Below are 12,778 nucleotides of genomic sequence, written 5' to 3'. Positions count from 1 at the left end.
AGGCCAAAGTTTGCCCTCCAGAAGTCCACAGTGGTGGTTTTGCTAACTGCCTTCCTTGCCTCACCAAGAATTGAGAATTCTATCATTCCATGGTTGCTAAGCCCGAGACAGCCTCCGACCATTACACCTCCCACCAGTCCTTCCCTGTTTGTAAACAGTAGGTCTTGCAAGGCTCCTCCCCTGGTAGGCTCACCTACCAGCTGTGTCAGGAAGTTATCTTCCACACACTCCAGGAACCTCCTAGATTGTTCACTCACTGCTGTGTTGTATTTCCAGCAGATGTCTGGAAAGTTAAAGTCCCCCACAAGGACAAGGCCACTCAATTCCGAGACTACTGCCAACCACTTATAGAATGATTCATCCGTCTCTTCATCCTGGTTGGGCGGTCTATAACAGACTCCCAGCACAATATCTGCCTTGTTGGCCTTCCCTCTCATCGTCACCCGTAAGCACCCCACCTTGTCATCAGAATCGTGTAGCTCTGTACAGTCAAAACATTCCCTAACATAGAGAGCCACACCACCACCTCTTCTACTTTGTCTATCCCTTCTGAAGAGCTTGTAGCCATCCATTGCAGCACTCCAGTCATGGGAGTCATCACACCATGTTTCTGTGATGGCAACTAAGTCATATCTATCCTGCTGCACAATGGCTTCCAGCTCCCCCTGTTTATTGCCCATGCTGCGTGCATTGGCACAGATGCACTTGAGCTGGGCTATCGATTCCACCCCCAGCATTGGCATGCTGCCCCCAGGCTCATCTCTGTTGCGCCTAATTTTATCTCCTTCCCCCTTCAAACCTAGTTTAAAGCCCTCTCTATGAGCCCTGCCATCTCATGAGCAAGAATCCTTTTCCCCCTTTGAGACAGCTGGACTCCATCTGTTGACAGCAAGCCCGGTGCCGTGTAAACCTCCCCATGATCAAAAAAACCCCAAATGCCACTGATGGCACCAGCCTCTGAGCCACGTATTAACCAGGTGTGTTTTCCCGTTCCTTTCAGTGTATTTCCCTGCCACTGAAAGGATTGAGGAAAACACTACCTGTGTTCCCGATCCTTCCACAAATCGCCCCAGTGCCCTGAAGTCCCTTTTGATTGCCTTTGGATTTCTCTCTGCAATCTCATCGCTGCCAACCTGCACAACCAGCAATGGGTAATAATCAGAGGTCCGAACCAGACCAGGGAGTTTCCTGGTAATGTCTTTTACCCGGGCCCCAGGGAGGCAGCAGACTTCCCTGTGGGATGGTCAGGTCTGCATATTGGGCCCTCTGTCCCCCTCAAAAGGGAGTCTCCTATGACAATTACCCTCCTTTTTCTTTTTTCAGAGGATGTGAGAATGCGTGGGGCTGCCCGACTGAGCCTAGGCACCCCCCTGGGTAGGGCTTCATCTACACCCTGATCTTCATTGACCCGGTCCTCAAGTTCCAGAGCCCCATACCTGTTGTGTAGGGGCAACTGGGAAGGTGAGGGAGACCGGGAGGGGATTCACCTGCCTCCCCGAGCAGGGACCCGTATCCATTCCCCTCCATCTCGTAGGTCCCCTCCTGCCTGGTGGCAAGAGGGCAGGGGAACCTCTGCTTCTTGCAGAGCCTCCATCTGCTGCCTCTGCCTCAGGGATGGTAGGGTGCGGTCCACCAATCTATCTTCCCTCCCTCTCAGACTCCCTGGTACTCCTCAACCTTTCCACTTCCTCCTTCAGCTCTACCACCAGGCTGAGCAGATCATCCACCTGGTCACACCTCACACGGGAGGTGTCCCCGCTGCCCTCCGGCACCAGTGATAGACTCAGGCACTCCCTGCAGCCGGAGACCCGGACGGCTGCACGTTTACGCGGCACCTCTGTCTGCGTCGCCACATTTCTCCTAGCGATGGCTTCCACCCGAGTGGCAGCAACCACAGCTGGGTCTGCCTCCGGGCCGACGCCCACCGCTTGAGGAGCCTTCTCGAGCTGGGAAGAGGAAGAGGGGGGGCCGCGCCCCGCCCTCTTTGCCCGCCCCGTTGCCGCGCTCCGGATCGCCGCCGCTCCTCGGGGCCGTTCAAATCTCCCGCGGTTGCCCCTGGCAACGGCCGCGCCGCGTCAGTCTCTCTCGCGAGAGCCGCCGGCTCTGGCCGGCCCCTCCGCTCTGCCCCGGGGCTCCCGCGCCTCGGGCCCCTCCCGGGCCGCCCCCATCTAGCGCTCAGCCGCCCCCTTACTGTTGCCTCTGCTGGCCTCGCCGCAGACTGATGATGGGTTTGATCTTTACATTTTGAAATGCATGATCTGTACCACCAAAGGATGCTACTACAATTAGGTTGCAACATTTTGCACTTTGTACAAACATGCCTGGCTAAAAGCAACATACTGCCAAGACCTGCCATATTGTTACTGACATCTCAGACTATCACAGTTGGATACGAATTTTATTACTGTTAATTCTAACAAATCCTAGCAAATGTTATTTTGTTGTTGTGGCAGTTATTCCCAAAATTAATTTTTTCAGGAAAAGCCTCATTCTGTCTTAGGGCAAGGTACTGCTTGGCATTAGTATGTGAAAGCAAGAAGATCAGAAGAGCTGTGCAAGAACCTGAAGGTTTATAGTGCAAATAATTTTTCTATTTTGTAATAAAATATTTTCATTATTTTAGGTTGCAAGACACCTTGCTTTTCTGAACAAAGAACTTGAGGAAGTATGCCATCTCCAACATCATATGAAATCTGGCAAATAGCTAATAAACACATTGACCATCTGAAGAACTTCAAGTCAGATTTTTATTTATGTGAGAAGTGGACACCTCCAGAGGATCTCTCCTCTTGGATCCCTGCTTTATAGGCATAAGCAGACAAGAAATTCAAAGTTGGGTGTGGAACTGGCTTATAAACATACAAACTAAGAGCTGAATTTCTCCCCTGCCAGATAGTACAGAAGTAGCCACCTGCATTAATCAAGTTGTTCAGTACAGTTCTGTTCACACAAGCCATCAGCGCAGCACTATACAAGTGGAACGGAAGCACAATAGTTGGTGCGTAAAGCCTAACATGTGAAGTACATGCACTTTGTACAGGCAGCCTTTCCAGTCTAAGACCTCTCTTCCGAGACCACGTTTTACACGAGGCAGTAAAACTCCCAAAGAAGTATTTGATTTAAAGGTCTCACTAGGGTCTTCTAAAACTAATTCCCATACATAGATGATGACTACTGCCCTTCCTAGCGACACAGCAGCCATAGTGTACTGATCCTATGGTGGGATCGAACAAGCTGCAAAGGAATTGGACTCTCAAGAACAGGAATTTTAGCAGAGCTCTTGCATCTGAGTAGTTTCAAAATCTTGCAGTTACCTTAACTAGCATGGTAATCTTAAAAAGGAGGTGCCAAAGTCCCTCCAGAAGACAAGACAAATGCCCCAGAAGGAGATGCCACAAGTCTCTCCAGAGGGTAAAACAAAAACAACACCCCCACTAAAGTAGCCTGATGCATAGCTTAGCTGACGTCTGAGCAAGGCACAAAACTGTTACACGTTGCTTGTCAAGATAGATGCATGGTGCACACCTAGAAACAGCAACTGGTACAAGCAGTTGGTGGAGAATACACTATGGGCCATAAGGTCCTCAATCCAAAACAGAGTTCCCCAGATCACCCCCGTGTCCAAAACAGACTGCACCAAGTCAAATGCTTATCCTTCCTTTGTATCACATAAACCACTGTAGGTGCCCCAAATACAAAACAAAACATGAGCAAGTATGACATTCAGTAGAGTTGTTTCACTTACTCTGAACTAACGTATGCACACCTCACCTCAACCTTAGGGTAGAAAAAGAAAGAAGAGAACGCAAATGCAAATGTATTCTGACTCAGCAGCAGGGGAGGGGGAGGAATCAATTGGCAATGCAGTCTTGAGTGTAGAATTAGACATACTAGCTATATTTTGTTCTTTTTCTTACTATCTTTGAGAATAATCAGAGCTGTTAAGAGTTGAGAGAAGAGGTAAGCCATCACAACTTAATATATTAGTCTTGCTTGCTTTTACCTATTTTAACAAATATAGGGACACCCCTTTAGAATAAGTTTTACAAATCTACAGAATTCCAAAAAGTTAGTATGAATTGCCACAGGCTTTGGATTCCACTGGAGCTCTTAATGACCAGCAACTGCAAGGGGCAGCACCCAGAAAGCAACTGTTGCCTTTCTTCACAAAAATACCCACACTTAAACAGGACAAGTTTATGTTTCTTCTCCACAGACCCTAAGGGGGAGTTTATACCATACTTTTTCATCACCATTACAGATGCAAAACTATTGGGTATCTGTTCTATTTTTCAGGACTTTTATTTTGTACACAAAGTTTTAAAAGCCAAAGAAAACTGAAAATTTTCAGCATTTCCCTGAAGCCAACATTTTCTAAATTAACATGAAAGTTGGTTACTCTACTCCTGCACTTAACAATTCACATAGAGTAAATTGAAAGCACTGGAATAACAAGCTTTTTCTGCCACAAAACATTTTCCTTGAAAAGCTTCCATAGTATGAACAGGCTTTGCTGTTTTATATTCGAGGACTAGGCCTTCTCCCGTTTCAGTTTTAATTAGTTCAGTATTGACAGCTTTACCAGCATTGCTAAAATTAGTACTTAGTCTTATAATAGCTTCAGATGGAAGGTTAGGAACTATAGCTTTCAAGTCTATTGTCGATTCCTGCCCAAAATTGAGAACCATCATAAAGACTCTGTCTAAGCCATCCAATTCCCTCACATACACAAAAACATTACTGTCATTCCAGATGTAGCACATCCACCCCCGATGAATGGGGAGCTCACTGTTGCGAAGTAAAGTTAGCTCTCTGTACAAATTCAGGGTTGAGTTGGACCAGTTCATCTGGATCTGCAACAGTACGTATTAACAGGGTCATTTTGTTGTACTGAATGTAGGAAATACTACTTACCTCTCACACCCACACAGTCTGCTAGGAACATACCCATTAGGATTCTGTTTTGACAATTATCTCTTCAAATTTGTCTGCAAATTACACTGAAAAATTGCTTTTTCTTAGGCGCTTCCTTGGCATTTGTGGAGTGGCAGAGACAGATGTTACTAGGCATGAAAATTTCGCCAGCACTAACACTGTTTCTTCCTCCCACAGCATCCTTACAGTACCGTTTATTCGGGAGAAAGCCACAGCCATTCAAGGCTTGATACTGAATTTTTTTCATTGAGTCTAATCTACTAAAGTCACAGGGTTTGTTTCATGTTTTATATTTTTTCTGTCTTATTTTTTTCTGTCTTCAATTCTGGTCAGCACTGTAGATCAGCAAAATCTGTTTGAATCACTGCTCTACTTACATTAGAGATGGTCTATGTTAAGTTCTTGTAACAAGACCAGTGCTTTCTATAGTCATAGAAATGAAAAGAAAAAAAAAAAAGGACCAGATTTCAATTTCATATTAAAATGATTAAAAGGATGTTAAAGAGCCAAATTGCCACATTTGCATCATAATTGCAGTTGCTCTGCTTAAATTAATATAGATGAAGTAGGCTCCTTGCTGGTGCAAAGATTTCCTGTTCTGAGAATTGTGAGGATTCAGTGCTTTTTTTTCCCTTGAGTTTGTTCTTACTGCCAATTCCCACTAAGTAAAAGAAGTCAGAGAAAAATAGATACATTACAATATTTTTAGACTATTAGTTTGTCACACATAGGTACCTACTTCAACATTTACACTTTGGTAGTCAGAGTTAACAGGTAACCAGCTACTGTTGCCTTCAGTAAAACCAGCATTAACTTTGCCATTCCACTGCATGGGGGATTTCTCTGGAAAGGTAACCTAGAAAATAAAGTGGCAATTAGTATAATAAAAAAGTTATCCCTTAAATAGCATGTTCTCACATCTTTCAAATGATTGCCATTTCAGTATTGCTTTCTTTGGTTTAAGTTGAAATTTAATAAGGAGGATGTAATCCTGCTCCAAATCTAAAGAGAAAATAAGAATCAAGACAGTTCCTGAAATGGAGAATGGATGGTCTCATGGATACAGCATCACTGGGTAAAATGCGAAATTCCCAAATGACTCCAGTAGAATTGTCTCCCCTTGCAACAGATGCTTGGATAAAAGTTTACTAATGACACCTGGGATATTCTGATATATATCTAGATGTGCAGTGAGTGAATATATGACTCCTAAGAAGAGATGCTGTTAAAATAACAGTAAACAACGAGTAAATGCTTTTCAGTGTCTGTTCTTTTGTAACCATCACACTTTTCACCTTAGAACTCTTCAAGCTTACATTTGCAATGGGTACAATTTGGACAGGATTGTTTGTGTTAGAAAGATAAAATTATTTCCAAGTGCAAAAACTATTGAAAACCAGCTTTTAGCTGATTAAAAAGTGTCAATGTAAAAAGTCTGAAGTTCTCATTTTGAAGAATCCAGAAAGATTCTGATAAAGCTTCCTCATTGTTATTGAAGAGCTTCCAAAAGATCTGACACTTAAACTTAATGATATAAGAGGGCATAAAATATTTTGCACATACTTGGAGTGTTTGTTTTCCATGAAAACTATTTTTCATATAAAGGCCACTTTTCAATACAATCTGTCAGAACAGCAGCTCAACAAAAGAAATTGTCACTTTGCTTTGTGACATTACAAATAACGGGTTTCTCCTTTTAGCATGTTCTGAAAAGCAGGGGGAAAAAAAAAATCCTAAGTTTTCAACACTGGTAATGCTCCCTTTCATCTTTACCTCTTCAAGCTTCTCCTGAAGTGTTTCAAATGCTGGGGCTAAAACTATACCCTGAGCAAATACTCTCCATCTTTCTAAGACACTCATTAATCAGGGAATCTTCCTCTCCAGATTGAGTGAAGAGTGGTTTTGCATTGTTACAAAGCTGTGAGCCACAGGGTAGCCACTGAAAAAGAGTAAACCCCAAGGAGTCAAGGGCAAGCCACTTCTCTGGAGAGTATCATTCTGTCAGCAGTAATCAGCAGCAGTAAAAAAATGCAGGAGATATTTTGACCTAGGTGTTTCTCAGAGAAAATGAGATTTCCTTTTAAACCAGAGAATCATTTCCTCACATCTGAATCAGACAAACCTGGCGATGATCCCGTGCTTCTTGAAGTACCTCTTTCCCTTTGATACAAAGCTAGCCAACAGTGTTGCTAACATCATTGGAGTCTGTCTCATACCCTACCAGAGGCTTTCTAGAGCATTTGCCATAGGACCATGTTCTCATGGTGCACAAATATGGTCAGGAGAGGCAGAGCTGAGCTGTTCCTTTTGGGCATGACTTTTTCCAGTCATGCCCATGCATCTCAGGCAATGAGACACAACAGAAGTCAGGTATGATCATAGAAGAGACAAGAAATTACAGGGGCTGAATGTGAAAGCTTTTAAGTTATGCAGGTCAGCACAGTGTGAAAGGCACAGAGACTTTGTTTTAATCCCTTGACCTTGAATAAACTTCTGAAAATTTCTGTAAACTAACAAACATCCTGTCATGTGTTACTATGATCAAGTGAGCTAGCCACCTGGTTCCCAGGCTCAGGTACCTAAATCCTTTAGAGAAAGGGATCTGAAAGACAAATCAAAAACCCCTGTGACAAGCAGAAGCCACTTCTGCTTGCCACCAGGCAATGCTAAGCAGGGGCTGGTCTGCGCTCCCACCCCTTTCTGGAGATCCTTTCTTCAGAGCTTGGGCACATTGTAGAGGGCTGTGGCTTAGGCAGGTGCCTTTGCACAGTCAGAGCAAAGCAGTCCGCAGGAGATGGTGACTGTAGCTACGGTCTCTCATGAACTCTGATGTCCTTTAAATAGCAGCCAGGAAATAATGGACTTTGACATAGTGACTAGGGTACTTCTGTGGGAGGAAGGACAGAGACTCAATTCCTCTTGCCTTCGATGACTGCAACACACCTCTCCCAACCACTAGCCCAGGCTCGGTCTTGGCACTTGCTGCCCTTTCTGCTGAAGCGAAGCAAAGCAACACCACTGCAAACCACGCAAGACTGATCTGGCAGAGGACAGAAATCAGGGACCATGATTGCAGTCTAGCAGTTCAAACACACAGGAAGGCCTTGGTTCTCGTCTCTGGCCTGGCCATTTCCATGTGCTGTCCAATGATTTTGCCATGGGGAACACAGAAAACCAGCTAAATGGTGAGAAAGACTGCATTTGGTTAACAAAACAAAAGTTCTAGTATTTTTGAAACATCTGTTACTCAGAACTAAACAACAACAGGATCAGAGTTTATCCGCTCTTACATTTTCTGATGCAGTGTTCTCCATGCCTATTTCTTCACCATAGTAAGTTACAGGAGTACCAGGGAGGGTTAAAAGCAGCATGTTCATAACATTGATGTACTCCTTCCCAATCCGAGATGAAATCCGAGCAGTGTTAGGGCTTCCAACCTGAAGAAAACATCATTCGGTTAAACACATTATAAAATTCCATGCATATGTGAAATTAGTTAACTAATTTAACAAGGTAGTAGGTTTTTTTTTTCTTCCCCCTCCAGGCCTGTGAGGGCAATTATCTTTTTTATCTTGGTGCCAGTACAAACTTCTGCCCCAAATAATTTAGTACACAGAAGCCCTGCCAGCAGCACACGAGGCAGAAGTGAGGAGAGATGACAATTAACAACTTTCCACAATTACAGTTCCCTCAAGATTTCTGTCGTTTTCTCCACTGTGTGAAGGTGGTGCTTGTTTTGAAAAGACCTCTTGCATATCCCAAACATGCTGCCTAGCAAAGATCAGCAAGGTTTTATGTTAACTGCCCTCAGCTTCCTGCTGTGTTGTTCCCTGGCCCCAGGTTGTCTCCAGAATCCATTATTGCACTGAGTCAGTTTACAGCCAAAGATAATTGTACCAATCCCATCCTCACTGGTGGTTTAAGCCAATGCCCCACACTACATTAGACACCAAGGGAGAGGCATGATCATAAATTCCCTTCTGTCACCCTTGCACAGGGAGTGTAACTGTTATCGAAGGGCAGGACAGCCAGCTGGCCAATGCCAATGACTCCGACTACAGCAGCTGAGAGTTTCACAGGGGTACATGTGAATGTACATCTACTACAGCTCAGCCATGGGCTCAGGCTGCTGCTGATCCCACTGAAATCAACATGTGTGCGGAGAGGGGACGGTCCTATCACTGTTAGGGGAACTACCACCTATAGGTTTCTATCACCTATAGAACAGGCCCTTCCTGTAAGTGTTGGTCTAGGATTCTTACCGCCCAGTTTGGCCATTTTCCTGCAGGCATGTTTTTCATCCACAAGTTGACAGCTTCAAAAATACTGTTGCCTGATAGATTTTTCATGTTAATTAGGTTGAAATTGAAGGGAAAATCTGCTTCTTGGATAAAAGTTGCTCCATAATACATCATTGTTGCCTCAATGTCTTCCTTTTCATCACCATCAGAACCCATAAATCTACAAAGAAGTGCACAAATACCTTTTTTGGCTCATTCTTGGTTTGCACAGAGCAGAAGGAAGCTAGGAATGGTGTTGGACATACGTATAAAATAACACAGCCTTAAGAATTACATTTGCTTCTTGCCTCCCCATCAAAAAAGATTAATAGAGAGAAACAACATTCTGTAAAGCAGACAAGGAGACAAGAAGATATATTTCTTGGAAATTTCTGAAGAAAAATCTACAAGAGTCAATGCAAGGCTGCAAGTATCTGACTGAAGTCTTGCCTTTCTGAATCCATATCCACAGACTCCATTCCAGCAATTTCCATACTTTCCTTTACAGAAAAGGACCTGGGGTCACCCCAATTTGAACATGACCCAGTGATGTGCCCTTGCAGCAAAGGTGGCTAATGGTATCCTGGGCTGCATTAAGAGGACTGTTCCCAGCAGGTTGAGGGAGGTGATCCTTCTCCTTTACTCAGCACTGGTGAGGCTACACCTGGAGTGTGGTGTCCAGTTCTGGGCTCCTCAGTGCAAAAGAAACATGGACATACTGGAGAAAGTCCAGCAAAGAGCCCCTAAGACCATTAAGGGACTGGAGCATCTCTCCTATGAGGAGAGGGTGAGAGAGCTGGGACTGTTCAGCCTGGAGAACAAAAGTCTCAGGGGGGTCTCATCAATGTATGTAAATACATGAAGGGAGGGTGCAAGGGCGATGGAGCCAGGTTCTTTTCAATGGTGCCCAGTGCCAGGACCAGACGCAATGGGCACAAACTGAGGAAACACTTTTTCACTGTGAGGGTGACCGAGCCCCGGCACGGATTTCCCAGGGAAGTTGTGGAGTCTCCATTCTTGCAGATGTTCAAAAGCCATCTGGACAAATTCCTGTGCAACTGGCTCTAGGTGGCCCTGATGAGCAGGGGGGCTGGACCAGATAGCCTCCAGAGGTCCCTTCCAAACTCAATCATTCTGTCATTTTAACAATCTCTGACTGCGAGTCTGACATGAACTGCGCTATTAATACTATACAATAAATCAGCCACAGGGCTGATTAATTACAGTGTCTCTGTGAGCTGCATGGTCGCCCATTCTTGTACAGTCCGTAGATACCACAGAGTTACCGAGACCAATTCATTTCCTTCCCTTCACACATTGGGAGGAGATAGCATAGCCTATGCACTGCTATTTGCATTTAAGGAAGAAAACTTTTTATGGTATATGTTATTAAGAAAACATTTTATTGCTAGCAAGAGGGCGACAAATATTAGAGAGAAATTCACTAGCTGTAATAATGATTACCTGTATCGGCCAGGTTCACTGCTGAACTGATTCATGGTTTGACGGAAGCTACGGATGATATCATGCATACCAACTTGCATGGTTGTGTAGTCATGGTAGAGCTGAGAATAAGCTGTGATGCTCTCCTTGAAGAATACAATATTTCCCATTAGTTCACCAATATTTTAGATTTCAGAACTCTCCAAATTCTTCCCATCCTTTCCTGAGACAATGCAGTCCAGAAAAATTTCAACTGAAATGAGTTTAGCATACCAACACTAACAGCGCAGAGTTGAACGGCACTTGGGGAACTCTGAAGGTATGTTAGAAGAGGGCTAATTATTTTGGATCCCATCCTTCAGGAGGTAGAGTCCACCCGCAGCACTAATCAACCAAGCCCATCTGCAGCAGCAAGCACAGCAGGTGCTGTGGCCACACACCAGGCTGGGAAGATGGACAACATTGTTGTGGTAACTTATAAAGGCAACGATACTTGTGGAGGTTGACCAGTTTTATGCAATCCCAAACTCTGCGTGGGAATGGTGTCTTAGTGCTGGCACTATCTGGGAATGTCACCAAGTTTGCTACTTCAGCAAAAGCAAACAGCATAAATAACAGGGTGCATGCTTCTGAATGTGTCTGGCCACCTCTCACTGTGACACACTGCCAATACGAGGTTTTTTTGTTTTACTCTGATTCCTACTAGCAATGTAGAAGAAACACATGCCAGTAGCTGTTACAGAATCCCAAGCAGGCAAGAGCTCTGAGCTTATGTGCTGTAGTGGGCTCCCCAAAGACAACCAATCAACTATTAAAAATCACAAGACTCGTCTTTTTAGAATGTAAATTGAAAAGCAAATTATTTTAAACAGAAAATTCAAAGCAACAGTGTCAGAACAGAAATGGGAAGTGTATATGGACAATTCTCCTCCCGCCCACAGCACTCCTCCTTGCAGGTATCTCACTGACCTACATCCTCAGCCCAGGGGCTTCTTTCTTGTATGTGCTCCTTCTGCAGAGCACCTGGGAGCCACCTGCCTCCCAAGGGACACGGCTGACCCAGTCTTCCTAAAGCCACAGTTAAGACCCAAAAGAGTAAAACCATACACTCTCTCACCCCAGTAGGAAATACAGGAAAAAAAGCAAAGACAACATATACATTACTGGATTCTGGGACTTGTTTACTTGAGGTTCATCTCGGAGATGTGTTGCTTCTAAAAGAAATTTAACAGCACTGAAACTAAATCCATCAATTCCTTTGCTGAGCCAAAATTTGATAATATCCTAGACAAAGGTAAAAATTGAGAAGTCCAAGTGAGCCCACCCCATTCAAAACAGTATATACTTAAAAAGAAAAATAAACCTGTTAGGAGGTATTAATATGTAACAATTTATTTTTTAATTTGTACTTCAAATTTTACTAGAAGTTAAAGTGAGTCACGTTGATCTAAGGTCAAACTAAGATCTAAATCAAGCATATCTTATTATTTCATCCAGTATAAAAAAAGAAAAAGACTGGTCTCTGTAACTTCTCCAGTAATTCAGAAGACCAAAGCCAGGGCATGCCTTGCTAAAAGCCGTTTCTCATCTCATCCATCAAAACACTGGGCTAGTGCTAAGCACTGTTGTTGGTGAACACCTGTCATGGTTGCACACAATTAGAACACATGGATTCAAATATGCAAGAATATGTTGTTCTGCACAGACCTTGTGGCACCACTTTTCTTTTTGTACAATAGAGCTCTTAAAACACTTGTTCTCTCTTATTTGACTGATGTGAAATTTTTCAGTTTATTTTCAGGCTTATTTGTTGACTTGCAATAACATGAAAAACTGCCCAAGTTAACTGCTATCGATTCATGATTTCACTATCAAATTCAGAGGTTAGTGACTACTAATAAAATTATATCCCACTTCAGTAGCTATTATATTACTGCAGTTTTAATTGCTCTAGTTTTAACAAACACCTCTAAAGTTCAGTTCCTCTTGAGTGGTTTCTGCAAGCGTTCTTTTAGACCAGATACTTTTCTTCATCCGAGGACAAGTTTGGGGCTTTTGTGGTTTGGGGTTTTTTTGTTGTTGTTTGGTTGGGGTTTGGGGGTTTTTTGGGGGGGTGGGGG

The 12,778-nt window shown here is 43.7% G+C and overlaps 2 protein-coding genes across 3 annotated transcripts in view; one reads left to right on the top strand and one right to left on the bottom strand.

Annotated features, from left to right (window-relative positions):
* The window catches only part of PREPL (prolyl endopeptidase-like), a 26,463-nt gene extending 20,656 nt beyond the window's left edge, over nt 1-5,807 (top strand). For both annotated transcript variants that reach the window (XM_010576491.1, XM_010576490.1), the window contains exons 15-16: nt 2,624-2,738; nt 5,113-5,807. In XM_010576491.1, the coding sequence (XP_010574793.1) occupies nt 2,624-2,704 (81 nt within the window). In that variant the 3' untranslated portion in view covers nt 2,705-2,738; nt 5,113-5,807. The remainder of the gene's footprint in view (nt 1-2,623; nt 2,739-5,112) is intronic.
* Nucleotides 3,938-12,778, bottom strand: part of SLC3A1 (solute carrier family 3 (amino acid transporter heavy chain), member 1) — a 16,222-nt gene continuing 7,381 nt past the window's right edge. The window contains exons 5-10 of the mRNA XM_010576492.1: nt 11,823-11,942; nt 10,680-10,804; nt 9,198-9,396; nt 8,226-8,372; nt 5,675-5,791; nt 3,938-4,853 (exon numbers count right to left, since the gene is read on the bottom strand). Coding sequence (XP_010574794.1) covers nt 4,413-4,853; nt 5,675-5,791; nt 8,226-8,372; nt 9,198-9,396; nt 10,680-10,804; nt 11,823-11,942 — 1,149 coding nt within the window. The 3' untranslated portion in view covers nt 3,938-4,412. The remainder of the gene's footprint in view (nt 4,854-5,674; nt 5,792-8,225; nt 8,373-9,197; nt 9,397-10,679; nt 10,805-11,822; nt 11,943-12,778) is intronic.

This window comes from Haliaeetus leucocephalus, unplaced genomic scaffold, assembly GCF_000737465.1.
Source record: "Haliaeetus leucocephalus isolate CR32 unplaced genomic scaffold, Haliaeetus_leucocephalus-4.0 Scaffold526, whole genome shotgun sequence".
Taxonomy (NCBI): domain Eukaryota; kingdom Metazoa; phylum Chordata; class Aves; order Accipitriformes; family Accipitridae; genus Haliaeetus; species Haliaeetus leucocephalus.
This window is presented reverse-complemented; position numbering and strand designations above follow the sequence as displayed.